Source organism: Aspergillus fumigatus, chromosome 2, assembly GCF_000002655.1.
Source record: "Aspergillus fumigatus Af293 chromosome 2, whole genome shotgun sequence".
Classification (NCBI taxonomy): Eukaryota; Fungi; Ascomycota; class Eurotiomycetes; order Eurotiales; family Aspergillaceae; genus Aspergillus; species Aspergillus fumigatus.
Window position 1 is genome coordinate 3,305,189 of NC_007195.1, and position 26,474 is coordinate 3,331,662.

The window sequence follows — 26,474 nt, forward strand, 5'->3', positions numbered from 1 at the left end:
GCTCAGCTGAATTTTTTTGCCGGTTTCTCCTTCGAGTTTTCTAGGTTACCTGAAATATTGGGGGACCGAAGCAAATGTCTGAATCCGCACCGACGATGGCCGTTGCGCCGACTGGCAAGCGCGAAAAGAGCAAACGGGTAGTCGAAGCGCAAAAAATCTACGGACGTGGCAAGCCCATCAATGTGCAGAGTGTGAGGGATAGGAAGCTACGCAGCAATTTGAAGGCTGTGGAGGCAAAGTTCAAGGAAGCCGCTCTCAAGGCGAAAGATGCGGAAATTCTGCTCGAGCATGAGGCGGGATTCCTGGAGCCAGAAGGGGAGCTGGAACGGACATACAAGGTGCGACAGGATGAGATCCGCGACAATGTTGCTATCGAGACGGCGAAGAAGGGATTCGAGTTGAAGTTGGAAGATCTCGGTCCATACCGGGCAGACTACACAAGGAATGGTCGGGAGCTGCTTCTGGCTGGTCGGAAAGGGCACGTTGCGACGATGGACTGGCGGAAAGGCAAATTGGGCTGTGAGCTGCAATTGGGAGAAACAGTTCGCGATGCTCGGTGGTTGCATAACAATCAGTACTTTGCAGTTGCACAGAGGAAGCACGTCTACATCTACGACCACGCCGGTGTTGAGCTCCACTGTCTCAACAAGTATATCGAACCGCTCTTTCTCGACTTTCTCCCATACCATTTTCTTCTCGTTGGCGCTGTAAGATTGACCCTTTTTTTTGGATCTGATACCTAGAGATTGCTGAAGTTGCTAACACATGCCTACACAGCAAATGAGCGGTCATCTCAAATACACCGACACATCGACCGGCCAGATGGTCGCAGAACTGCCCACACGGCTCGGCGCCCCGACATCGCTTTGCCAGAACCCTTGGAACGCCATCATGCATGTCGGGCATCAGAATGGGACGGTTACGCTGTGGTCTCCAAACTCCCAAACCAACCTCGTCAAAGCACTCGTGCACCGCGGCCCTGTTCGCTCTTTAGCGGTGGACAGACAAGGACGATATATGGTTTCAACAGGCCAGGACCAGAAGATGTGCGTGTGGGATATCCGTATGTTCCGGGAGGTGCACTCCTACTCGTGCTACCAGCCCGGAGCATCGGTCGCGATTAGTGACCGCGGTCTGACAGCAGTCGGCTGGGGCACGCAGGTAAGCGTCTGGCGCGGCCTCTTCGACGCTGCGCAGGCGGACCAGGGTAAAGTGAAGAGCCCGTACATGGCCTGGGGCGGGGACGGCCAACGCATCGAGAACCTGCGCTGGTGCCCATACGAGGATGTCCTGGGCGTCGCGCACGACAAGGGATTCGCGAGCATCCTGGTCCCCGGCGCCGGAGAGCCCAACTTCGACGCGCTAGAGGTCAACCCGTACGAGAACACGAAACAGCGCCAGGCGGCCGAAGTGCGCGCGCTGCTCAACAAGCTGCAGCCCGAGATGATCTCCCTGGACGCCAACTTCGTCGGCAAGCTGGACACGATCAGCGACCAGAAGAACCGCGAGGAGAAGGATCTCGACCGCCGGCCCGAGGACCCGATCGAGAAGCTCAAGAACCGCGGCCGCGGCCGCAACAGCGCCCTGCGCAAGTACCTCCGCAAGAAGGGCCGGCGCAATGTCATCGACGAGAAGCGCGTCAAGGCAGAGATGCTGCGCAAGGAGTACGCTGCGCGGCAAAAGGAGAAGCTCCGTGCCGAGCGGCAGGACCTGGGTCCTGCGTTGGCACGGTTCGCCAAGAAGGAGATTTGATTGGCGTCAAGTCTTGGATATTTTGCTGCATATTGATTGCTTCTTTGCTCATCTCCGCGAGAGGTGATAGATACCCAGTTCCCAGTTTCTTCATGGACCATCGGTTCACAGCTTGTTCCTGCATTTTCCGGGCGTTGGTAAGGTTAGGTACGGGGCAAAAAAGTGACAGTCGTTTGTAGCCATCGTCGTCAGTCATTGAATGTACATTTCACAGATGCATATCATGTATGAGTCCCGCTCAATCGTAGATTGATGTCTCTATTCATCCACACTCCCCGAATTCTTCGGCGCCCCATTCTTCCACCTCTCCAGACTAACCTCATACCCCCCGCTCGCCTTCCACGCACTTAGAATCAAATTCACAATATGATCCACCCCCTTCCCCTGCTTGACCACGGCGAACACCGTCGGGCCCCCCTCCCTCATCTTCGCCGCATCGCGCTCCATAACCTTCAAATCCGCGCCCACTGCCTCGGCAAGATCAATCTTGTTCACAACTAGCAGATCCGAGCCCGTAATCCCAGGCCCGCCCTTACGGGGCACCTTATCACCGCCCGCTACATCAATCACATAGATGATGAAATCCGCCAGCTCGCGTGAGTAGTTCGCAGCGAGGTTATCCCCCCCAGACTCAATGAGCAGCAGATCCGTCTGGAACTGTTTCTGGAGGGTCTGCAGGGCGAGTAGGTTCGCGCTGATGTCCTCGCGGACGGCGGCGTGCGGACATCCGCCCGTCTCGATGGCACGGATGCGACTGGGCGAGAGGGCTTTGTGCCGCGTGAGAAACTCGGCGTCTTCGCTGTGGCCACACAAAAAATCAGTCCTGTGCATGGCAGTATGGGGATCGTTGAGGATTTAGGTTTACCGCGTGAAAATATCGTTCGTCACTGCCGCAATACTATACTCATCTCGCAGGGCATGGCACAGCGCGAGCATCAGCGCCGTCTTGCCGGACCCGACTGGTCTGAATAACAATAGGCGTTAGTATATAGCGTACCGTAAACCGGACGTAAGGCGGGCAAAAAATTATACCCTCCAATACCAATAGTAAAGGCGCGGTCCCTCCAGTCACGGCCTTCAATCAATGGCATCTCGCGCTGCAGGTATGAGCCCGGCCCATCGAGAATCTCGTGGGAGTGGCCGTGGCCGTTGAAGGGGTCATCGTGGGAATGGCTCACGCCGTGGTCATGAGAGTGGGAGTGTGACATGACGCTTTTTGTTGGTTGGAAGTACTCTGTAGTGAGGTGGGATGGCGTTCAATGTTAGACAAGGGCGAGAAAAGTGATGGCTCGATGGAGGGGGGTTCCTTATGTCGGGGTGAGGGGCAGTCCCAGATATGCTTGGCCAAGACGGCGGACTCCGATGTCAATCCATGAGAGTGAGACATGTTTTGTAGTTTGTTTGAACTCTTGATAAGACCTGATTCACAGAGATAAGATCATATAGGATTTTGTCAGATGATAGCAGCAACTGCTGTCTGCTGAAGAAAATGGCGCATATCATCGAAGGACGTGAAGTGGACTCAGAAATTTAGCCGTTGATCACTGAAAAGAATGCTACACAGCTACAGTTCGCGTCAAATGGTAGTCTCTATGCTGAGTCGATTTACGAGTTGAAAGGTAGACCCCTGTAAGGGCAAGCAAGTCAGAAGGATGATGATGCTATTCGTTCGCATCCCCGTCTTAAGAATTTCTCAGCTATAGCAAGTAAACCATAAGCAAGAAGCGGAATCTTCAATGGAGCAAGTAAGCACCTCACGCCAGATCAAAAGATGGACTATATAGCACGGATATCAGAAGCAAGCGGGCTAGCAGTCAATGTCAATTATCATCAACGCTAGGGAATCGAGCTCAAAGACCCCAAAAGATATCATTCCTCAGAATCATTGAGGAAAGCAAAAAGCTCATAGAAAGTGCGATCCAAGTCCAGATTTAACAAATCCATACCAAAAGTCTCAGATGGAAAACGGCCAAGTAGATAAAGTACATTAGGCTGATATCGGTTTGTGTCAGAGGACCTCATATTCAACGTGAAAAATTGCCGTGGGCATCCCACTCGCAACTCAGGACAAGAGATGGACATGATCCCATCCATCTCGCGGGTGTGATAGAGACAATCGGTACCAAGTAGTCGCCAGCGGAATCGCATGCGATGCAGGAGCGGAAAAGAGGATTCGAACATGTAACAGAAAAAACCGCATCATCCGATATATTCAAGCGATGAGATGATGAAACGCACCCAGATTCGTGAAAAAAAGAAGATGAGCAAGAAAAGCCTCAAACAGGTATCCTATGGTACGCCAGTTCCCCGCTTCTTGAGACTGAAATGAAACGGTATTGAATCACAAAAGGACAAAGAAAGGAGATGAATGAACCCAAGCGAAAACGGAAACCATCTCTAAAATTATGCAGTACCCTTCTGTCTTTTCCCACCGACCCGAGGACTGGCCTTGACTTTGGCCGCACCTTGGGTAGCAGTACCATTGACTTCCGGACCACCTGTATCGTCGTTCTCCACCTTGACGGTACTGGCTCGTCGACGCTTGTTGGTCACTTGCGGGCTGGCACTAGCACTAGTGGCCTGGCCAACGTTAGGCTGCATCTGTCCTTGTTGTACCATGCCAGGAGGACCCGCGAGATGGCTCTGGGCCGGGCTGGGGTGGGCCGAGAGGTGAGGAGAGCCTTGAGGGGGCAATCCAAGATGAGCCATTGCGGGGGATGCGAATTGATTGGGTCCGTTCATTTGGGGTCCTCGTAGATTCTGCCCTTGCTGCATTGCTGGGTTCATGGGGCTTGGCATGAACCCCGGATTGGGATTTTGGCTCTGCAGCGTGTTCACCAGATTCCGTAGTGCTTCGGGAGGCGAAAATTGCGGGTTTTGCTGCGAGAATTGGAACAGCATCTGCATATGCGAGATGGTCTCCGCCACTTCTAAGAAACTCATGACCGCCGTTGGCACACCATTGGCAGTCACCATAGACTCGGGCAAAGACGGTGCGGCTTGCTGGGCCTGCTTCTGCTGAGCCCGTTTGCCCAAATTCTTGGAGACCTTCGGGCTCTGTTTCTGCTCTGACAACTCCAGCGGCTGTAGCTGACTCCGTGGAAGATACTCTGTATGATTCATCACGACAATGTCAAGCATCTCAATCTTGTTATTGTGATCGAAGTGAGCGATAAGTGTCCCGTTGGTGAATAGCTTTCGGGAAGTTAGCAAAATGTCTCACATCCAGACGAACAAACAGTAGACGAACCTGAGACTCATTGGTGAACCAGTAGATAAACGACGTTCTGCGACTTTCCACAATGCGACCACCATTGGGCGAATCTCTCTCGCGCGCACCTTCAACCAGCATCTGAATCTGACGGATTCCACTGGTAAATTGAGTCAGGTAGTACCGTGCTAGGGCTGGCGTCGAGATCTCGAATTGTTTCGAACCCGCTTGGGGATTGTACACCCCTTGTCGAAGAACACCAACCGGAGAATAGAATTTATCGACAAATGCTTGCCAATACAGCAAATCCTGAGCCTCGCCGCGGCTCTGTTATCAAGTTAGCACAATCTCTATAAGCATTCGCATGTTGCGACAAGGTTCGACGTACGGTAAAGTTACTCAAGTGCTCCGCAAAAGTGAGCAAGGCCAGAATCGAAGTGCCTTTCATGCCCATCCTCTGCTGCATCATCATGGCGGCTTGATTCTGAGTCTGCTGGGCCTTCATTTGAGCTTCCTGAGGGGTCATTTGTTGCTGCTGGCCTTGCGGTTGCCCCTGTTGTGATTGCTGTTGCTGGGGCTGCTGCTGCGGTGGCTGCTGTGGCTGCTGGTGGGGCTGCTGGCCGGGTTGCTGAGCCTGCGGCAACTGTTGCGGGGGCGGGTTTGGTGTCGGATGGGGTTGAGGGGCAGCACCTGGCTGCTGCTGAGGTTGACTGGAGGGAGGTTGAGGAGGGTTCGACTGAGGGGTGCTGCTTCCTTGATGTGGTGGGGGTTGCGGCTGAGGTGTTACACTTTGAGCATCATGCATATTCTGGGGATGTGCTGCATGACGCTGCTGCGGTGTATGCTGACCCGGTTGCGCCGCGGCTGCAGCGGCGGCCGCTGCGGCTTGTTGAGCTTGCTGGGCTTGTTGGGCTTGCTGCGCCTGGTGTGCCTGTTGCGCTTGTTGGGCCTGCTGCATAGCAAAGAGCTGCTGCTGCTGTTGCTGGATGTTCTGAGGGCCATGAGGCATTTGTTGAAGGTGCATTTGTAGATTTACCGGTCGCATTCCCGAATTCGCTTGCATTGCGGCTAATTGAGCAGCGTTTAAGCCCTGTGTGCCATTGGGTAACGACACGGGGAGACCTGCATGCTGCTGTTGCTGAGCTGCTTGCTGCTGCTGGAACATCATGCGCTGTCGAAGGATCTGTTGTTGGTGTTGGTGTTGTTGTAGCAATTGAGGGTTATTGGCAACTAGTTGAAGAACAAGTCAGCAAGGACCGTCCACCCCCCCTCCAAATTGACAATGTGGTACAAAGGGACAGAGACGTACATGTTTGAGCAAACTGCGGTTGTTGGAACAGATGTGCCTGCGCAGGCCCCAAATGAGAAAGAGCATGAGCCTGGACAGGACCACCAGGGCCAGTTGTTCCAGCGCCTGGGGGCATTCCCATCATCGGTCCTCCTTGAGTGACTTGAGGCCCTCCTGGCGCCGACACGCCCGGGTGCACCGCTTGCACCATCCCGGCACCAGGATGGGCATTGGGATGTTGTCCCGGGGCCATTGGATGACCTGGCGGTAGGCCAGGATGTTGCGGCATGCCTTGATGGGCAGGAAATGGCTGCGCCATCATCATCGCTATGCAGCGAAGTCGCCGACGTCGGGACTCCTAGAATCGGTGAAAGGAAAAGATGGCGACACCACGGAGGATGGGATGGAACTGGTGGATAAAATGATAAAGTAAGAATATCGACAATTTAATCTGAAGAGCGGAGGTCTGTCAAAGTCAAAAAAGAGCGCGCTCTTTGACGTGGAGGAACGACAGGCCGGGTTTTAGCGTCGGGGCGGAGGCCAAGACGCAGCAGTCGGGCGACCGAGCCTGCGTCGTTATCGTTGAGAGTTAGACAAGCGTTGTTGGCGCATGGATTGATCAAAATGGGCCCTGGTAATCTCCAGCCACCAGGCCACTCGACTCCAATATTGTCGAAAACCGAAATTGGATCAGTTGTCGAGTCACGAGGGCCAGGCCAGCAGAATTGGAAATAAGGAATTAGGAATAAGGAATAGGAATAACGATGGGATGGGTTTAGGAGGCCGGACGGAGATGTGGAGGGGCTAGGGGCCAACGAGAGAGTGAGAGCGAGAGAAAGGCAGACGGGCACCCCGTCGCGATCGCCAGGTTCGATGATCGCCTCGTTTCTTGATCCAGAAAACAAACGCTGGTGGACTGACTGATCGGATAAATACAAAAATCACGAACAATACAAACCACGTACGACTCTCAAGGAAAAAGCTGCCACCAGTTAAGGTGGATAAGGTTAGGGGGGATCGACCAGAGGGTAAAAAAATCAAAGGAAGACAAGACACTCATAAGGCGAGAGAGAGAGTTCCCCGGTCGGTCCCTTTGAGGCTTTTCGTTTTTGCTGGACGGACACCGTCGGCCAGCGCGAATCAGAGACGCCGCTAGTCTGAATGGGGAAAGTGTCACGTGAAAATAGGAAAAAAGTTGTTGCGTGTTCCCGCTGTTTCTTTTCTTTTTATTCTGCCTTCTTCTCTCCCACAGAAAGATTCTTTTGTTCATCCTCTCAAACGCTGTTGACATGAAAACTGTCAACTTTTTAATCTATGAATATGACATTTGGATGATCCATATAGAAATCCTTGGTTCCTTGGATCCTTGTATGGTGTGCAAAAGGAGGCCGAATCAACAATGCATTGGTTCTGCATCCTGATGCATGATCATACCACTGCTAACAGATCAGGTCACCTCTGAAGCTTATGGCTCATGGGACATTTGACAAGGTCAGTCTATTATTTCCATTCCTTCCTGTTGATCATGAAATACATCTTCGAAGATGACAAACCCTTTTTTACTTCTTTACTCTCCGAGTCGCCCTTGACGAGACATTTCGGACCTCCCTTTCCCGGTTGGTCTGCTACTTGCCAGTATATTTTGTCTGAGAACTGTCTCAATTGCTCTTGAGTTTGCATGCCATATAGTCGGAATACCTGCTAACTTCGGATCAGTGTAGTGTCAGTTCTCAATTATCGACGGATTGAGTCGAACCATACTGCTACGTCTTCTTGGATCACATAGAACAGAGCCGCTATATAGATATCATAGCCATCAATGTCATTTTCGACTTCAATATCATTCTTGGACCTGGTACTTCCGTAGTAGTAGATCTTGTCCATCTTCCGCTTTCCACCGATACACGATACGGTCATCACGCATAAAAACCATGTTGTGTCGATCATACGTCAGCCCATTATTTCCCTTGATTTTACTGTGTAGATCAGTCATCCTTTGTAGCTCTGAAAATGCTCAACCCAGGTTGCAGATATGGTCCTGGGCTGTAGGCCAACCGAACTGATCTGCAAATTTCCTGCAAATCAAAAAATATCCAAGATCCAAGTCACAAAGTGTTGTTCAGCTTGTTCGTCTTTGTCAGCCATCAAACAAAGCCGTACAAGTCATATCACGTGACTATGCTTTCCGTTGGCAAAAAAAAAAGGATCAGCATCGGAGCAACTGTGACCACGTTCATTGCTCACGAATTGGTTGATGCGGACGTTTGCGATTTGCAACTCAGCATAACCCCATCCTCTAGTTCCGGTGGCAGTATTGGCCCCGGATGTATTCGTCAATGGTACAGGGCAGGCTACTTTCGTCCCTCGCCCGACCCTGCCGCATCGTCGCCCATCGCCGCTACCCCCCAACTCTCGCCTCGTCTGCACGTCGCTTTCATCTGACGCCAAAATGGTTGTCAAGTGCACCGTCTGATCCCAGCGACTCTAGGAACTCACCTCCGGAAAGCGTCGCTCATGATATTCCCTCACTAAACTCGGAGCATACCCCTTCCAAAGACGCTCCCCTGACAAGTCCGGTAGCACCAACAGAACAAGTGGTGAAGAAAGATCCGGGGCCCTATGGGTCAGGTGTACGGAGGGCGTTAAGGAACCGGAGACAAGGCAAAGATCTCATAGCTCCAATAGCAACTGTCCCACAATGGTTCCGGGAACGGAATACTGTTTTGCATGGCGTTGAAGGGCAAGCCGTCGCACAGTCCCAACCACAGGTTGAGATAAAACGGTTAGAAACGGATGAAAAGAAAGCGGAAGTGCATGCCCAATCCCACGGCGGTGATGGAGGCAACCCATTACCATCTGAATCACAAAGCGGCACTAGCCATAGATATGTTCTAAGCGAAGCGCTTTGGGAAGAACTCTGTGCATCTGCCAAAGCAGGCCTACGGCTTCCACCACCCAAATACGCGCAGGAACCTTCGGCGCAAAAGTCGCATCTCGTCCTACAGTACCCGGGTGCGGATGGCATCTTATTTTTGGATGCGGTGGTGAAGCGATTAGCCCAGGAGCTAGGCGCGGACGTTGTGACGCTGGATGCTCAAGACATTGCTCAGCTATGCAGTGAGCAGGATATGGTGGACAGCGGTGCGACGTCCCCTATCAGGTCGCTAGGCTACGAGGTCTACCGGCCGTCTATTGCGGAATCGTGGCAGGAGTCGGGAGACAACCTCAACGAGAGTGAAGCAGATGACACCGACTTTATCGACGCTCCGGTGCCGCCGAGGAATTTTCGACCCGGTTTAAAGGGGGCGAAATTTATCACGATCTCGAGCGCGAGCAATAACGGTGATATTCCATTGCCGAGTATTCTTGGGCTCAAATCACTAATGACCTCATTTAATGGGCCTCTGGATGGTACAGCTACGGCACAGAGCCCGAGTGATCGAGTTGAAGATAGGCGGCTTCGACTTGTTCACGAGTTAATTAGCTCACCCAGCAAGCGGTCCAAGCAAGTATCTGAGACAGAATCGTCGTCGGAGGCTCCGGCTGCCGCCGTTCGCGACGTCATCGTGCAGGTGCAGGACTATGGGGAAATCCAGGCGACACGTGAAGGTGCTAAGTTTATCACCCTACTACAAAAAGCTATCATGGATCGGAGAAAAGCCGGTACTCGAGTTCTGTTCATTGGCACCTCGGCGCAGGAAGTCAGCCCCGATTCGGACTCGGCGAGACTCATGCAAAATGCCTTTGACGACCATTTCTCCCAAATGCTGGTCATTACGCCGGGAATGGAGTCAAAACTGGTGGAGAAGACGTTTACAGAGGACCGCAAGATGCGTACGCTGGGCATCAACATTCGTCACATGCAGGATATGCTTCGTACCCGGCTGAATGAGAGCTCTTCAGCAGTGAGAGACTCCATTTTTGAAAATCGGTCTTGGCCACTATCTCCATCCCTAGTGAAAGAGTCTGGTTTAGATGAGCGCTACTGGCCTTACAGCCAGATCCACTGGGCGACAACACTTGCCCTTGGAAGCGTCGGCCCAAATGAGCCTTTGGGCATTGAACACATCCAGCGTGGTATTGAGATGATGCTCAAGACAGACCAAACCAAGAATGCCTGGCTACGAGAGAGAGCGCCAAGATCTACCCTTGAGGCAGGTACCGACCGGGAGCGTTTATTGAACTCCCTGCGTAAAACCTGCAACTCCCATGAGAAGAAGTTGCTGAATGGCGTTGTCGATGCCAACAATATCCGGACAACATTTGCCGATGTGCATGTCCCACCAGAGACTATCGATGCTCTGAAGACGCTGACCTCGTTGTCCCTTATCCGGCCGGAAGCTTTCACATATGGAGTGTTAGCTACGGACAAAATTCCGGGATTGTTGCTCTACGGCCCGCCAGGAACCGGTAAAACCCTGCTTGCAAAGGCCGTCGCTCGGGAGAGTGGGGCGACTGTTCTGGAGGTCAGCGGTTCCGAGGTGTACGATATGTATGTCGGCGAGGGCGAGAAGAACGTGAAGGCTATTTTCACTCTGGCGAAGAAACTCAGCCCTTGTGTGGTATTCATTGACGAGGCAGATGCCATTTTCTGTTCCCGGACGGGCACCAGTAGTCGCACCTCGCATCGAGAGCTCATCAATCAGTTCCTCCGAGAGTGGGACGGAATGAATGACATGTCTGCATTTATCATGGTTGCAACCAACCGACCATTCGACCTCGACGACGCCGTCCTTCGACGTCTCCCAAGGAGACTTCTTGTCGACCTTCCGACGGAGCAGGATCGGTTAGCCATTTTGAAGATCCACCTCAAGGACGAGACCCTCGATCAGTCGGTCGACCTAGCAGAATTGGCTCATCGAACTCCTCTCTATTCCGGCTCCGATCTGAAGAATCTCTGCGTTGCGGCCGCTCTGGCCTGCGTCCGAGAAGAGAATGACCTCGCAGCCAAACATCAGGGACCCGAACCGTATCAATATCCCGCGCGCCGCATATTGACTCGGGCGCACTTTGAGCGGGGAATGGAAGAGATCAGCGCCTCGATCAGCGAAGACATGTCCTCGTTGTCGGCCATCAGGAAGTTTGACGAGCAGTACGGTGATCGTAAAGGCCGTCGCAAGAAGAGCGCCGGATGGGGATTCATGCCTCTCGGTACGGAGCAGGCTGAAACGGATGCTGCACGTGTCCGTACTTGAATATTTTCGATTTGAACTTAAGTCATGGGTAACCTCGTTTGGATTAGGAGAAATAAACGGTATGGACTCGGGAGTTATGTGACGACTTGTGTACTATTAGCGACTATGGTATAGATAGATAGGACTTGTACTGGTATTCTGCCTAAAAATAAGTACGTATTCATCAGATTCTGCGTGCTCGCTCTCTTAAATGCATCATGAAAGTGCAATGATAGTGTATCGACTATTGAACTGCTGATCTGTCGGCGCCATCACGCACAAAGTTTGGACTTTGTTTTGTCGCCATGACATCGTCGAATTCTCCTCTCCCGCAACTCCGCCACACCAACACACCTCTTCGACTTCAGGAACTCCTCGTCTTTAAACTCGTGCTCTACGGGTTCCCCGTGGGTCGCAGCAAGGGACCTACTCGGACAGGTCTCTAAATATACCTTGTCGATCAGCCCACACGACACTCCGCAGCCCTCCCCTCACCTGGTTTACCCCTCCCCTCACACAAAGCCTCCTACCATGTCGACAGAGGCACGCGATGCAGCCATCCGAGAAGCAAAACGGCACGTCTTCGAGGTCGTTCGAAACGACTGGGCCTTTGAGCCCTCGTCGGTCACTTCTGGCGCGCCGGCATCGGCCACGCCTGAAGCCCCAGAGCAACAATGGCTTGAATGGCGACTCCGCGAATACGACAGCTCCGGGTCCGAATTAGAGCCGCAGGGTGAGCCAGATAGCCCTGGGAGGCAGGACGGTGACTCGTCCGATTCGTCGCGAGTGGTGACTGCGCGGGAGCGGCGGCGCAAGCGGCGCAGACAGCTGGAGGAGGATGAGATGCGGTGGAATATCGGGTTGCGGACGTGGGTTGAGAGGCGGGATGCGTGGACGGGGGCGCGATCAAAGGAGGAGGTTTTGGCGACAGAAGATCGAGAACGTGGCCCTGCCGTGCATTCGCCGGGGGAGGCACAGGATACAGGAGATACGCGGGATAGCACCGCTGATCTTGTTGCGCGGACAGGGAGCTCGCTTGCGATCGCTGAGAAAGAAGGGGAGCTGCGGCAGTCGCAGACAGATCAAGCTGTCGATGAAGCTGCCAAGGAATCGACAGAGACGGGCCTGGTCGTACCAGACCCAGAGTCCTCGCATAATGAGTCTGTCTGTCCTCAACCACCTCCTCCGTCCGCCGGCGAAGTCCGCGACCCCGTCATACCTGTCGCCCCGTCCTTCATCCCTGTAAGCAACCCCGTGCGCGCTTCAATCACCCCTGCCATGTACCCGTCTATCTACTCCAAGGTGGTGGTGCAGGCGCTGACGCCCACGATACCCATCAACCTCGCCGATGTCGTCAAGGCCATGGTGCAGGGATGGAAATCAGACGGCCAGTGGCCCCCCAAACCGACCTCCATCGTCCTCCCGGACGACTCTATCGTGCATAAGAACGGCAGCGCCGCAGGCGATGCACAGGGACCTCACGAGTCTAAACGGCGATCGAGCGTCGTTGGCGCCGTGAAAAAGGTCTTCCATTTCTCCGGCTTCCACGCGAACCCGTTCCATCGCCGCGGCTCGAGTCATGGCAGTCACCCCGAGGCGCACGACGGCCAGCCCAAGGATGGAGGGCCTGATCCTTTGGGGGCTGAGCATCCGAGCAAATGAGTTTTCAGTTTTGCGTCTGCTGTGATGAAATTGAGTTTGGATTTCATGTTCGGGTTGCATTGAACTGGTGCTACGGACGGTCTTTGGCGAACAGGATGCATCGTCGGGAGTGGCTTATTGTTTACTCTGTCTATGCTACGTCTTCTTCTTCTTTACTGTCATGACTTGTGCGACGATCAGAAATGGATGACTCAGTACTATATTGGCTGTCAGGGTGGATACCGGGTATAACTCCATGTAGCGAGGAACCACTATACCAAATCATTTTGTATCTGGACTCGATAACTACCATAGGCACAAGCCAAACCGCCATCGACTAGACAAACGTCTATATCCACGATAGGAGCCTTGTAGCAATAACCCCTAACCCGCCATATCATAGATCCTGAAGCACAACCACGTAAAAACCCCCTCCACATGACCACTCGTTCTATACTGCTCGCGCACATGCCTCAAAATGGCAGCAAATAATCTCAGATATGATCTGCCCCTGGGTAAAGTGCACATGTCCTTCCCCCTTCCTACCCCAACCCAGATATATATAACAATGCTACAGTAAGTGCACGTCGCCTCCCACAACCTGCCAAAAATCAATCACATTCTACCAAGATCTACCCAGCGGCTCGAACGAATCCTTCACCACCCATTGGAGACCCTACTCAGGTTCCTCCCACCGAAAGTATCCTTGTACAATGTATGTCAGAGCTCTTCCAGGCTGTTATTCTGGCTAGGCAGAGTAGTTTGTTACAACAGACCGGTACTGGTTCCTCTCTGAGGATTGATATATGGATTTGCAAGTCATTATTCCATTCATTCAATGCAGTTGTCATCTCATAATCTATAGAGTGAATAGAAATCCATTCAACGCCCTCCGACATAGAGTATATATTACATAGTTGACGAGCAGAGCTGGTTAATCCGCCTCATCAAATAAGTCAACGGCCCTCACCGTATCCAAAAAGGTCTGGACAGCCTGGTCAAACGCTGCCACTGGTGTGCTCTCAATCTCTGCCGCGACTGAAGGCTCAAGATGGACCTCCTGTGGCTGGTGACCGCCGCGCCGGGTAAAGTAGTACTTTCCCTGATGTTGAGACCAGCTGTCGCTGAGATAGGCTTGCAATTCATGTGTAGCTGCAGTGCGAAGATCATGGAAGAACGATGGGACGGCATGGTTCGTAGTGTGAACGTTATCGAAGACCTTGGATGAATGTCCCCGGTCCATTACCTCGCTAGCTAGCGACTGTTCACGAAGGGAAGACGTGACAAAAAGAACAAGTTCACGAAGAGCACCGATCTGTGAGATGACACATCCTCCCATATCTGTCGCTCGATCAATGTAATCGACAACTTGGATCGCAGAGGTAACCATTTCGACAAGACTAGTAAGTGTGGCAATCACGGTAGAATCGGTAGGCATGAGGGGGTACCCCGTGATATACTGAAAGGCTTGGTAGGATGACCGGAAGACAGCACCAAGACTAGCTAAGACGGAAGACCGACACATTGCATCCGTGATATCCATGAAAAAGAGCAAGTCTCTGAAGACGAGAGACACCGTCTGTATAATCGGTCGACTGAGGAGCCATGCGGCAGGATTGCTGAAAGCGCACTCGATATAGGCGGAAAACACGCATTGTAGGAGAACTGCACGCAAAGTAGGCTTACATGGGTCTCCAGTTTCGTAGATATCTGCCATGGACGTATGGAGCTGGTCAACCAGATATACTTGCTGCCCATCGATAGCTGCTCTCTCCGATACACCCTGGACAAACACAATCAAGGTCTTCACTACCTTCTCAGAACAAAGCTTCGGTTCGTAGCTCTTGAGTCTGGCGACAATGTAGGTTGGATCCGCCGACGGGAGTGGGAAAGAGGTAGGATCAGTGAAGAATGGATCAATAGGGCAGATATCCCTGCTGTATTGTTGCAGGAACCCAACGATCCGATGGACAAAGTCAACGTAAGCTCCTTGTGCGCTGGCTCCTCCACTGCCCAGCTCCTGGTAGTTCGCCTTCATGGATGCCATCATCCGCTGAATCAGTTCTCTGTAGTCCCGCCTCGTACTTGACAGCTCCCGACTTTCCGTATCTTCCAGACCCTGCACATGTGCTCGCATGTTTGAAAGTAGACTCGAGAGAAGTGACAGCCTTCGTTGACCGAGATCGTCCAACGAAATCGAATACCGATCATTCTGCCGATCTTTTGAGAACGGTAAGTTGTGCAATAACGGGTTCATGGTGTCCAGGTTTAATAGCGCCTCCGTGAGACGATGCTGGAATTTTAACATCGATACCCGTTCCACCAAGCTTGACAGCCACATGCTCAGTATCAAATGCCTACACTCAGACAGGCATTCTGGGTCTTTCTCAATACAGCTTGCAAGGAAGAGGGGTGTAAACTTCCTTGTCTGCACAGTCGATCGAAGCGACGACCACGACTCTCCATCGTAATGACCAAGATAATTATCCCAATGTTTCAGCCCGTGTTTCACAAGAACCGAGGCAATGGAAGTCCAGCAATCAACAACTTTCAGGAGTGTTGCATCTTCAGGACAGTAATCTTCACCAAAGCAGTTTGACACAAGACGGGATACTGCAGGAAGGAAAATCGATTCCACGTGCTCAACACCTCTGCTTACTGGAGGGCTTTCGCCCCCGTAAATTGCTTCAATGTCAGTCCAGTCCCCATACTCTTGGCTGTCTTCGTCAACCGGAACTGCGGTAGTCTTCGCCGCAGCGACGGGGTTCTCGTTACACTTTTGAAGGTAAGCAATGATTACCTGGAGCGCCTCGGAAACTACAGTATTCAACCGAGCCACCCTGGGATTGAAAAGACCCAGAATTGCTCGAATAGGCGCCTTACATAGAACGACTCGTGCATGCTCTAGCGTAGGAGACGCACGAACAGCGCTCTGTAGGCCGCCGAGAGCTATGGTGAGCAACGATTCAATTTGCCTTTGATTCTGAGAAATTGTCTTCTCCACCTCTTCCTGAGAGAATCTTTCTATAATGTTCTGGGCTTCAATCTCCTTCCGTGCGATGGAGTGCTGTCGTAAAAACTCGCCGAGGAAATAACAAAGCCAATCGGCAAATGGTTCGAGCCCAGATAGATCCTCGTCGGTTGACAACTTGAATCGTACGAGTCTGCTCCATGCCCGAATGCTGATGTTGCACGTTTCACGATGGGAAATGGCAGGGTCAACAAGGGTCTTAATGATCTCCAGTCTTGGCCGACACCCATCAGGAACAGCAAAGAAGAGCGTACACAGAAGATCATGATGGTTCCTCACGGCATCCAAGTCCGATTGAGAAATGGGCTTTTCCTTGGGATACCTTCCATCGTGATTCGGTAGCAGTCGCCAAGCAAAATTTCGGATCTGTTTTTTGTCACAGAACAGTGGCAAAAATCGCAGCCCGGTTGCCAGAATCTTCAAAAAGATATGAAAAGATGGGTCACCTGGCTGGACATCAAAGGAAGGGTTGCGGTCAAGTTCATCGAGAAAAGAAGGAGACTTGAAGCTTTCCTCGAGCTTCAGATCGTAGAGATGCCTTTTCGCAAAGAAGTCATACAAGAGTTGCATTATAGGCCTGCAATCTCGCCAGCCCCAACCATTGATCAGATGGTAGCATCTTCGGAAAAGAGCTCTGCAGTAATTGTTGCATGAGATTGGTTGTGTTTCAGCGTTGGTGTCGTAGTTATCGAGAACGGGTGAGAGCAATCGTTTCACCATCAGCCAGTTGTCATGGGCTTCCTGGAAGCGTGCTCCAATCCTGACCAACCCGCAGGAATCAAATTCGTTGAGCGGCAACGAAATGAACAAACTTAGCCATCCATTCTCGAAACCATCGATATCGCTTGAGTTACTCAAATCCCCTCCAGCTGACAAGTAGGCTTCGGCAATCAACTCACCGAAGCAACCTTTGAGTTCATCCATGGACTGCAACACATGTCGCACAATCACATAGGCCTCGAGGGCAGATTGATCCGCCCGGATGCCCGCTTCACGCTTTGTAGGAGATTTGTTGTCTTGAAGGAACGTGCGCATCTGTAGCTGTGCCATTCGGCTTCCGACGAAGCCCAGAACCCGTCTGGCAGCAAACTTAACCATGTCTGAGCTCTCATGGGCAATCTTCCGATCAACAAGAGGATGACAAGCCACTTGAAACGCCTGGCTCGCAAACACAAGATTGTAGGACGCAAGTTGAGTGAGATAATCCCTGTGACGCTCGTCACTCAACGCTACCGTAAGTTGCTCATTCAGTTTTGCAATGAGACTCTGGACTCGTTTGACAAACCCCAATCTATCGATCGGATCCTCAAATGTCAAGTGTTCTGTGGTATACTGGACTAACGACCTGTACAATGCACAAGCATCGCGGGAGGCCGGTCCTTGATCGATGTTTGTTGCAGTCTCAGAAACGGTCTTCTCTATCTCTTCAATTATAACGTCGAAGACTTGCCCGAGTTCAGAAGAGACCGTGTCGTTCCAAGCACCCCACCGGAAAATCTGGTCTCTCAATTTGATGCGAGCCAGACCCGTTTTCACATCCATATTGCGCGATTGAACCTTGAGAGAGCGCGAGAACTGGCCACTCCCTACAAACGTAGATTCATGGAAGAATGTGCCAGGACAAAGAGGCGTGATGTCGAAGTCAACAGTGTAAGTGCGCCGAAAAGACTTTAGTCCGTTGCTAGTGCTGGTTGTAGAACGCGAACTTTCCAGAACAAGACTATCTGTTGGCATGGAAGTGCCAGAATCTCGAGTGTCAACCCCTTGACTATCGAGCGCACCAAGGTCCAGTCGCCTAGGCGGCCGTTTCTTCAACTGGCGGCGCTTATTATGACTTGTAGCTGTAGGAGACGCATCAGTGGCCGGGTTCGGGATCCCGGCAGAAACATCTGATTGAACCTTGGTAGGGAGAGAGGACGTGAGACTGTTTGCAAGGTAACGATGGAGGGGTAAGCTCCGGTGTGTCAGGTGTTTATGCCGGTAGTCTCGATTCAGCAGTGCAAGCGTTTTCTGAAAGAGCGACGGTGAAGCAGAGTTTCTGCCAGCGTCTGTTATTTCGGGTTCCACAGGGCGTGGGCCGGTTCTCTTCAGAGATGAAATGGCGAAGTTTCGACGAATGACCCATTTCCTACCTTGCTGCCCAGACGTAGGCTTCAGACGCGACGAAATGTCCCTTTCTGTGGTAGCAGCGATTGTTGAGACATCTGGCTGCGCCTCGTCAGGAGGGTCAGTCAGATCTACTTGAGCGATCCTTTTAGGATCTGGCGAGAAGCTTCTCTTCGAATGAGGACTATGATTGGCACCGACGCCTGACTGATTTACAGGGCGGTCCAACAATGGTTGTCGCATGTAGCGCTCGGTCTGTATTCGTGGCAATTGCGTCTGCCGGAGCTTTCCTTTCCACCACTCGCCCAATACCCTGTTAGCATCTTCGGTGTCCAGTCGTGATCCTAGCTTTATGAACTTGCGAGATGGACTTCTCCTGCCCATATCTCTACGCGAACGTGCTCTTCGCGCAGCGACCCTCAAGAACTGAGGCTGCTCATTTCTAGGCCGATAAGCAACATCCGGAGCATCTAAAATGCTTAGCCGAGGAGGCTGGCGCGGCGCAGCCCTCTCCTTTCGCGCTCCATATTGTGGATCAGTAATTCTTGTCTGTCGCTTCAATCGTGGTCTTTTGTGGCGACTATGCGAGTGTGAGCTACCTCTTTCTGTCCTCTGGCGCTTCTTGCCCGAATTTCGAGTTCGTGGACCTGTTGGTCCCCGAGGCATCGGCGGGAACATGTAGTCTACATAATCAGACTCGGGAATGTCGTCTCCGGCAGTGTCGTCGTCAAAAGGCAAGTCGAGTTCAAATAACTCAGCCAGCTTCTTGTAGGCGTCGCCGGGCATATTCTCCTCTGCTCCGGTACTTTCACCACTGTCATCATCCGCAAGATGACTTAACGAGGCCAACGGCTCCCTAACAGTTGAATCTATCCTCGAATCATTCTTTTTCGTGATCTTCCTGGCAACACCCTTAGCATTTTCTATTCGATGAGATGCCAGTCTATCACGCTGTCGCTGCGTGGAAGGGAGATGTCCCTGTTTCTGGTTCTTTTGGTCCAGTCGCAGCCAAGATGCTGGTAGTACACCTTTGATCTTCCGTTGTAGAGCCCTTACGACGGCTAGCTCATCATCTTCTTCAGATGAATCCTCGCTCACGTCTGAGTTTGGTTGACTCTCGTTAGTGGCCGATTTACCATCCACAGAAACATGGTCATCAGCGCCGGCCGACCAATCCGTCATGTCAGAGTTTATAGCATTGCGTGCATTAACTCGAGGCTCCGTAACCGGCGTAGTTAAGGTCGGTGGCGTGAATCCAAGTGGAAAACGGAATCCCTCGGCGTGCTGGCTGGTTTGCGTGGACGAGATGCTGCCTGAGCGCGGTGGACTCGGTATGTTGAAAATAGATTCATGTTCAGGACGTGCAGGAGATTGGCCGATGACCACCTTTGGCTGGGGCGCATGTTTCAGAGAGCGTCTGTCAGTATTTCTAGGTCGGGATACCCTTCGCCGTTTTGAAGGACGAGCATCTGGTCTGTTCGCTAAATGGTCTTGGAATTGTGGGTCTACACGACCACGCCGATGTGAAGACTCCTTGTGAATGTGTCTATCAGGCAGCGGGTGGTCTATTGTTGGAGATGATGGCGGAAATTGAAAGTCTTCGACCGGGCTGCTTGAAGGAGGCTCGAAGTCCTTGATTTGACTCTCGTCGGCTGTCTCATGTACAGCTTGATGCAGAGGTACCCGTACGGGCTTGAGGCCTCTGGCTTTCATGAGACTCCGGTACTTCGCATCTTCGAGCAGGTATGGGTGTAATTGGATAGGATTCCGCTGTCTTAATGACCTGCGCATGGGCTGTGACATCTCCTGTAGTATTCGGTCCGAACTCTCAAAAGGTGGCAACGGTTCCTCTCGATTCTGGGGAGCTTGCGTTTCTGTGGTCGCTGTCTCCTTGTGTCCCTCTGGTCTATCTCGTAAACTTTCATCATCTTCCCCCAAAGATATCGAATGAAGGGATGAGAGAGGGGAAGAAAGAGGAGAGATATTGTCATTCTCGTTCACTAGCTGTGTCTCAGCTTCATCGATAGTCGGCGAGTTCTTCTGGGTTTCGGGGTCCTTCTTCTTTGAAAAGTAAGTAACCAGTCTCCGGGATGGCTGCAAATCGAACTGTAACTCGTCTGGGGAGCTGGGAATGTCCCATATGGCGGCGTGCGGCTGGGTGCGAGGAGTTGACGGAGCGCTGGGGTTCGTGGCGGTCACACCACCTGAACTGGGCGAAGAGTTTGGCACCTTTGCCGTAGCAGGCGCACTCTGGCTGGCTGGATCTTTTTGGTTTCCTTGGACAGAGCCAGAATCACTTTGAGACGTCTTCTTCCTTGAATCCACCGTCGTTGCAGAGTCCTCCTCAGCCTTATCAATGGCAGACGTGCGTTCTTCAGCATCCTTCAAACCCAGTACTTCATTCTGAGCTTTGTTGATACCATCATCACCAGCGTCATCCAATTCTCCCTCGTTTGTCTCATCGTCTGCAGCCAGCGCAGTGAGCTTCACATTAGGTGCAACAACTTCTTCAGTCCCTCCATCGCCATCCTCGAACCTTCCAATCACCACCTTTAATTCCTGACTGTCAAAGTCAACCTCTGAGTCCGAGTCCGGTACAAACCCTCGTTCCCGCCATGATTCCATTTGTGACCCTGGCGCTGCTTGCCCATTTCCTTATTTGTCCATGCTTCGTCCACGGCTGTGAAATTCGTCCAAAATCCCGGCGACCGATGTAGATGACAACCGAACCGCGGGAATTCAAATGCGTAAAGGTCAAGACCAAACGTCTTGTCGAATTGGTGATTTCAGGTCTAACAAAGTTGTTCGTTGATTAAGGCGCGTCGAAAATGCGTGGAGACGCGTTGTTCCCAAAAGGCGGAAATTGTAGTAAGTGGATTCAATGGTATGGAGCAGTTCCGCAGTGGGAGCCTGGGAGTCTAGGAGCCTGGAACCGCTGGCCGTTAAAGTGCCAATTACTCCGTAGAGAAACCCATCTCCTGACCTGCACGTTCCTTTTTTTTTGGAGGTTCTACGGATATATATGATCGGTCATAACTTGTTGACTTTGTTCTGACTTTGATAATCGATTTCGTTCGACCTACCTGCAGCAGCTTGCACCGTCACCGTCAAATATGAGTCGCAACTTCATCCCCGCAGCATTAGCCATCGGCGTGGGCATATTGACCGGTATGATCCTGCAAACTTCGAATTGCTGAACTTACAAACTTACAAATGGGTTTTCCCTCTCAGGCTACTATACCTTCCACCCCGCACTCCAAGAACTGCAGATCGAGAAACGCAAGCCTCTATCGTATGTCTCGCTCTTTCACGCTCTACGACGAGTCCCTGCGTATTGATTCAGGAGATGAGTTAACCGTATGCTGACGGAAACACGCAGGACAAGTGGACAGACTGAGCAATCGGGCAATAGTCAAATGAAGCCCCAGACTGCTGCGTCAAGCTCGGAGACTAAACCGTCGGACCAGCAGAGGCAGCGCTGAGCAAGTAGCTGGATAAAGGCGGAATTGAAAGTAGGAAGTTTTCGAAGGCACAGGGACTTCGAACTTGCATCCACAGTGCCCCAGCATGTGCCAGCGACGTGGTGCAGGACACTCTGCCTGGAGATAGAACTTCGGAGTGTGATTTCGAGGGACCTAAGGTAGCGCTGTGCCATTGACGGACCAGGCAGCTACCTGCATGATGGTGCAGAGCTCATTGCCAACTGTGCTTCTGCCAGTGTCGCATCGGCGTCAACTGGTACTGACGGATTTGGTTACAGCTTGGTTGCTCAGGCCAATCGTCATGGACGGCAGTCGCTAATGCTTTCCAGCCGAGGCGTATGCCTCGTGCGTCAGCACATGGACTGTTGTTCCATTGTATTATACAACTAATATCTGACCATGCTGTACAAAGATAGTTCAAGCTCGTTTGCAAACATATATTAGGCACTTCTACGCCCTTTTTCTATCGAAAAGAGCAACTGAGTAGGGAATGCTACACACTTAAGAAAAAAAGGTAAAATACATGAACCGACACCAAATTACAGATATCATTAGTCCACCCAGTTTCAATATCGTAGACACAAGACCCTAAAACGCCCAGCGCCATTTCCCAGTCTGTCATTACGAAAATCAGACTTCCTCTACAAGCTTTGATGGCCGGCTAGGAGTTTCCCCAAAGACGCGTCCCGCAGGAGTCCCGAGCCATTCTTCAGGCACACCGATACGACTGCCCTCGCGACCACTGACCCATCGGACCATCGTTGGCTGTGGTTTCTCTGCCTCTTCTGCCTCTGCTTCGGCGGCGTTGGCTTCCGCTTCAGCAACTGGAATACGACCACGACGTTTTGGAGCCTGTTTGCGCAACAACCTATTAATCGTATCCATCTGTGTTTACACGTTAGCGACGTGATACAGCCAGTAGATAGAGAAATTTCGAGACCAAGAAAGGCTGCTTCACCGGCCCACCGTACCTTTTCTTCCTCGTTTCGCTTCTCGCTGAGGTTCTTTCTTCTTCGAGCCATTTCAGCACGACGCATAGCACGTTCCTCTGCCGTTAGGTGCTTCTTCACTTGAGGTTCTGGAATTCGGTCAGCAGCGGCACTTCACTGGAAACACTTACAGAAGGAAAACTCACCCATGGGAAGCTGCAAAAAGTCATTGCCGAGGGTTCCTCTCTGCCGCTTGGTTAACCGGCTAAGATCGCCTCCGGGCGTGACCTCTTCGCTATCATCGTCTTCCTCGTCTTCTTCATCCTCTTCATCCAGGTCCTCGTCTCCTCCATTTCCATTGCCAAGCCCACTCTCGTCCTGGTCATCAGGCTCACCCTCGGCATCCGTATCCAGCTCCGACAGCTCGTCATCATCTTCGTCGTCTTCCTCTTCCAGTTCCATCTCCTTCTCCTCCACGCTCTTCACAGATTTTCCCGTTGATGTGGCAGTACCCTTGGCGTTTCTTTTTGAAGTTGGTGGGCGGGGAGGCGCATCGTCAAGTTCCAAATCGCCATCCGCATCAACGTCATCCTCACCAGGTGCATCCTCGTCAACTTCATCCTCCTCTTGGTCTGCTAAGTCATCCCCCTCACTTGTGCTGACCTCTACGAGCTTCCTCTTGGGCCGGCTAGACCGCGGTCCGGTGATGATGGGGTTTTCAGTGAAGACATTGTGGGAGCGCCTGGTTGAAGTGCTACCCCGTGCACTACCCCCAGTAACTTCGCGAAGCTTGCTCGAAGGCATCCTTACAGTCAGGAAAAGAGATCTGATGGGGTTCTCTGCGCTGCCTGAAACAGACCGAGTGACTGTTACTAGTGGCGCAGGTGGGACACCACGTGTCGATCTGGTACGTCTTGGACTCAAGTCAGAATCGATGCTTGATTGATCATCCCGCATTGGACGAGAGCGAAGAGAGCGACGTGTAGACATAGCCAAGGAAAACAAGTGAGACTTTTCCGAAATTATATGATGGAAAACAGGAATGAGGGGTAGGAAAGACGATGAAGGGAAGAGCGTTGTAGTGGTAAATCCAGCGATGCGATGTGATTTAAGCAACAATTGAAGACAGTTTAAGAGAGTTGATGGGAAGAAGCTGGCAGGGTGAATGCGTCGACGATGCCTGACTCTGAAGATTCTAGCAGGTGAAGCGGGGATGCGAGTGAATGGGAGGTAATATCACAAGTCGGCGGATGAGCTCAAGATGATGGTCATCGAGCAAACATCCATTCATAGGATGATGGATACGTGGGCCATTGTAGATAGAGGTGTGTAGGTAGGCCATGCATTCCGGGTAGACGCAGGCAAGCTACGCCTATCACACTTTTGACGCCAGTTAAAAGTCGCAAGCCGGCATCAAGTACGGGGACCAATTAGGGCGTTGCGATTTTGGATGGGATGGAGGACGCCCGTGCCAAAGCGACAAGCGACTAAGACAACGAACCCATCGCGGACGCGGTGAATTCGAACGCTTGTGGGCTCGTTTCTCTCCGCCACAATAACATAGCAGGGGTGTATCATCCTTGTAGTGACCGTGGCAAGGCTGCCCCAAAGACTGAAACAATCAAGGATCGAAAAACACACCAATGATAAGTTCCGGGCTATTGTGCAGATGGGCAGGTAAAAAGAGCAATACGAGAGGATGGATACTCACTCGACCAGAAAGGACTAATAGATGGTTCGTTCGGTGATAGAGAGAATCGATGGGGAAGGGTCCGAGATGATCCTGATGGCAATCCCCTTGTATAACTCAGGTATATATACGGAGTCCAGACAAAGAGCACTTGTCAGTGGTGAAAGAATGAAGGATGGATATATGTGCTTTTTGCAGCACTTCTTAATGGATGATATCAGGATGCTCTGTATCTCTCATTTCTTGTCCGCCGGTCTTTGATTTAATCCTCATCCTCATTATTCTGCCGCTCAGCGGTCTGTGTTCTTGGCAGGCGACATCTATATGATTACTCTGTATCCAGAATATCTACTTGGAATTGTTCTGGAACTGGAACTGAATGCTAGAGGGTGCTTCGATTACTGAGACCAAGAGTAAAGGACATTATTATCTGTCTGGTCCTCATTTATGCCAGTGTATAAACGTGAAGAGTCCAAGAATAAAGCTCCTCTGATCAGGCAATCCCTACGCCGCAAATTACATTACATTACCATACAGCCGAGGCCTGGGGAAATCGACCCCAAAGAAACGGCCGACATTCCCATCGCTCACATGGGGTTCTATAGCCGTCCATCCTTATTTCCTCTGTTACTTCACTCTCTCCTTGAAGTCGCTATTTTCTTTCCCTCTCGTGGAGCGCAACATGTCCGACATCAAGCCCAAATCTCCTTCAATCCCTCAATGGCAGCAACCTGCCGCTGCCACCACAAACACCGGGAACTCCACCTCCACACCATCGCCCTCCTCCGATGAGACTCCCCGTTCAGAGCTCATAGAGCAAGCCAAAAAGTTCTTACAGGATGACTCCATACGCGATGCGCCGATTGATCGCAAGATAGCTTTCCTAGAGTCCAAAGGCCTTCGAAGCGAGGAAATAGACAGTCTCCTGGCCAACTCGAGAGAGACGGACTCGAGCACCAACCTCGCAGAGGGGAGCAAGTCTACCCCGGATTCTACCACATCATCCACCAGCAACGAGTCGCAAAGTCCCAAAGAACCATCTGCGTTATCTCCAATATCCTCCGCATCTTCGCCTACCACCCCCGCTGCTCCAACCGCCACCAAGAACTCCACGCCACGAGATGTCCCACCCATCATCACCTATCCCGAATTTCTCATGCAGCAATCCAAACCTCCACCACTGGTAACTCTCCGCAGCATTCTCTACACACTCTACGGTGCTGCCGGTCTAGGAGCAAGCCTCTACGGCGCAAGCGAATACCTCGTCAAACCAATGCTCGCCACCCTCACCAGCGCCCGTGTCGAACTCGCCCAAACCGCCAACGCCAACCTGCAGAAGCTCAACGAGAAACTCGAACAGAACGTCTCTCGGATCCCGCCCCATCTCTCCGCAAAGGACACAAAACAAACCGAGCCCGCCGACTCCGAAGATGATGAGCAGGACTCCGTCACCTCGGACCCAACTGAGCTCTTCCACCGGGATGTCGCAACCCAGACCTCCCAGGATCTGGATGTAAGCACCCTCCCGCACAAGGCGGGCTATCACCCCGCCGACGAGGCAACCCCCGACCCCACCGCAACAGTGAACACGCATATCAAGCGGCTCGAGAACATCACCTCGCATCTCCGCGAAGTGGCGTCCTCGGAGAAAGAATCAGGTGCGCTGGACGACTCCATGCGTACCAGGCTGAACGAACTACACCATTACCTCGATGGCCTGCTCTACGGCAGATCCAGCTATAGTTCTGTCACTGCGTATGGGGTATACAGCACGCCTGGCCTGGAGACCACATCCGGCCCTTCGGTGGGCATCAGCAAAGCCGAGGAAGACGCGATGGCCAGTTTCCGCGCTGACATTAGAGGTGTCAAGGGCGCCTTGCTGAGTGCGAGGAACTTCCCCGCCAGCCGGGGAAGAATCGGCTCAGGAATTCTGTCTGGAAGGTGAAGGTCGATGTATATATATAGTTTAGGAGAGAATCAGCATCGTTCAATTCTGGATATGAATGCTGTTTATTTTGGAATGATACTCCGATTGATCCAATCAAAGATAAGCAGTCACTTGCAAACTGCATGGCCGTGTATACCTATCTCTGAAATCTAGCATTGTCAATTCAAGTTGGTTTAAAGAGAGTGTTCTCCGTAGAGAGAAATCGTCTAGATCAAAGCCAAA

At 51.9% G+C, this 26,474-nt stretch overlaps 9 protein-coding genes across 9 annotated transcripts; 5 read left to right on the forward strand and 4 right to left on the reverse strand.

Annotated features, from left to right (window-relative positions):
* Positions 1 to 74: 74 nt before the first annotated feature.
* On the forward strand, positions 75 to 1,752 carry AFUA_2G12890 (WDR46/Utp7 family protein; the record flags this gene model as incomplete). The annotated part of the gene is made up of 2 exons (XM_750527.1): positions 75 to 707; positions 778 to 1,752. The coding sequence occupies 2 exons, from the start codon at positions 75 to 77 to the stop codon at positions 1,750 to 1,752; spliced, it is 1,608 nt and encodes a 535-aa protein (XP_755620.1).
* A 258-nt stretch (positions 1,753 to 2,010) lies between these two features.
* AFUA_2G12900 (urease accessory protein UreG) lies at positions 2,011 to 3,255 on the reverse strand (the record flags this gene model as incomplete). Its single annotated transcript, XM_750528.2, has 3 exons — positions 2,785 to 3,255; positions 2,618 to 2,716; positions 2,011 to 2,551 (listed from the first exon to the last, which is right to left on the reverse strand). Exons 1-3 carry the CDS (start codon positions 2,958 to 2,960, stop codon positions 2,011 to 2,013), a joined length of 816 nt encoding a protein of 271 aa, XP_755621.1. The 5' UTR covers positions 2,961 to 3,255.
* Positions 3,256 to 3,395: 140 nt separating this feature from the next.
* On the reverse strand, positions 3,396 to 8,101 carry ptaB (LIM domain-binding protein). Its single transcript, XM_750529.2, has 4 exons — positions 6,273 to 8,101; positions 5,352 to 6,193; positions 5,003 to 5,290; positions 3,396 to 4,947 (listed from the first exon to the last, which is right to left on the reverse strand). The coding sequence occupies exons 1-4, from the start codon at positions 6,574 to 6,576 to the stop codon at positions 4,156 to 4,158; spliced, it is 2,226 nt and encodes a 741-aa protein (XP_755622.2). The 5' UTR covers positions 6,577 to 8,101; the 3' UTR covers positions 3,396 to 4,155.
* Positions 8,102 to 8,587: 486 nt separating this feature from the next.
* AFUA_2G12920 (ATP-binding protein) lies at positions 8,588 to 11,446 on the forward strand (the record flags this gene model as incomplete). Its single annotated transcript, XM_750530.1, has 1 exon — positions 8,588 to 11,446. One exon carries the CDS (start codon positions 8,588 to 8,590, stop codon positions 11,444 to 11,446), a length of 2,859 nt encoding a protein of 952 aa, XP_755623.1.
* Positions 11,447 to 11,956: 510 nt separating this feature from the next.
* AFUA_2G12930 (DUF4050 domain-containing protein) lies at positions 11,957 to 13,087 on the forward strand (the record flags this gene model as incomplete). Its single annotated transcript, XM_750531.1, has 1 exon — positions 11,957 to 13,087. The coding sequence occupies one exon, from the start codon at positions 11,957 to 11,959 to the stop codon at positions 13,085 to 13,087; it is 1,131 nt and encodes a 376-aa protein (XP_755624.1).
* Positions 13,088 to 13,880: 793 nt separating this feature from the next.
* On the reverse strand, positions 13,881 to 21,086 carry AFUA_2G12940 (uncharacterized protein). The gene has a single exon (XM_750532.2). It carries the CDS (start codon positions 20,826 to 20,828, stop codon positions 14,001 to 14,003), a length of 6,828 nt encoding a protein of 2,275 aa, XP_755625.1. The 5' UTR covers positions 20,829 to 21,086; the 3' UTR covers positions 13,881 to 14,000.
* A 230-nt stretch (positions 21,087 to 21,316) lies between these two features.
* On the forward strand, positions 21,317 to 22,240 carry AFUA_2G12950 (uncharacterized protein; the record flags this gene model as incomplete). Its single annotated transcript, XM_750533.1, has 6 exons — positions 21,317 to 21,371; positions 21,435 to 21,495; positions 21,762 to 21,843; positions 21,964 to 22,021; positions 22,130 to 22,199; positions 22,231 to 22,240. The coding sequence occupies 6 exons, from the start codon at positions 21,317 to 21,319 to the stop codon at positions 22,238 to 22,240; spliced, it is 336 nt and encodes a 111-aa protein (XP_755626.1).
* A 75-nt stretch (positions 22,241 to 22,315) lies between these two features.
* AFUA_2G12960 (PAPA-1-like domain-containing protein) lies at positions 22,316 to 24,533 on the reverse strand (the record flags this gene model as incomplete). The annotated part of the gene is made up of 4 exons (XM_750534.3): positions 24,326 to 24,533; positions 22,821 to 23,527; positions 22,657 to 22,763; positions 22,316 to 22,570 (listed from the first exon to the last, which is right to left on the reverse strand). The coding sequence occupies exons 2-4, from the start codon at positions 23,416 to 23,418 to the stop codon at positions 22,316 to 22,318; spliced, it is 960 nt and encodes a 319-aa protein (XP_755627.3). The 5' UTR covers positions 23,419 to 23,527; positions 24,326 to 24,533.
* A 453-nt stretch (positions 24,534 to 24,986) lies between these two features.
* On the forward strand, positions 24,987 to 26,249 carry AFUA_2G12970 (peroxisomal membrane protein PEX14; the record flags this gene model as incomplete). The annotated part of the gene is made up of 1 exon (XM_750535.2): positions 24,987 to 26,249. One exon carries the CDS (start codon positions 24,987 to 24,989, stop codon positions 26,247 to 26,249), a length of 1,263 nt encoding a protein of 420 aa, XP_755628.2.
* Positions 26,250 to 26,474: the final 225 nt, after the last annotated feature.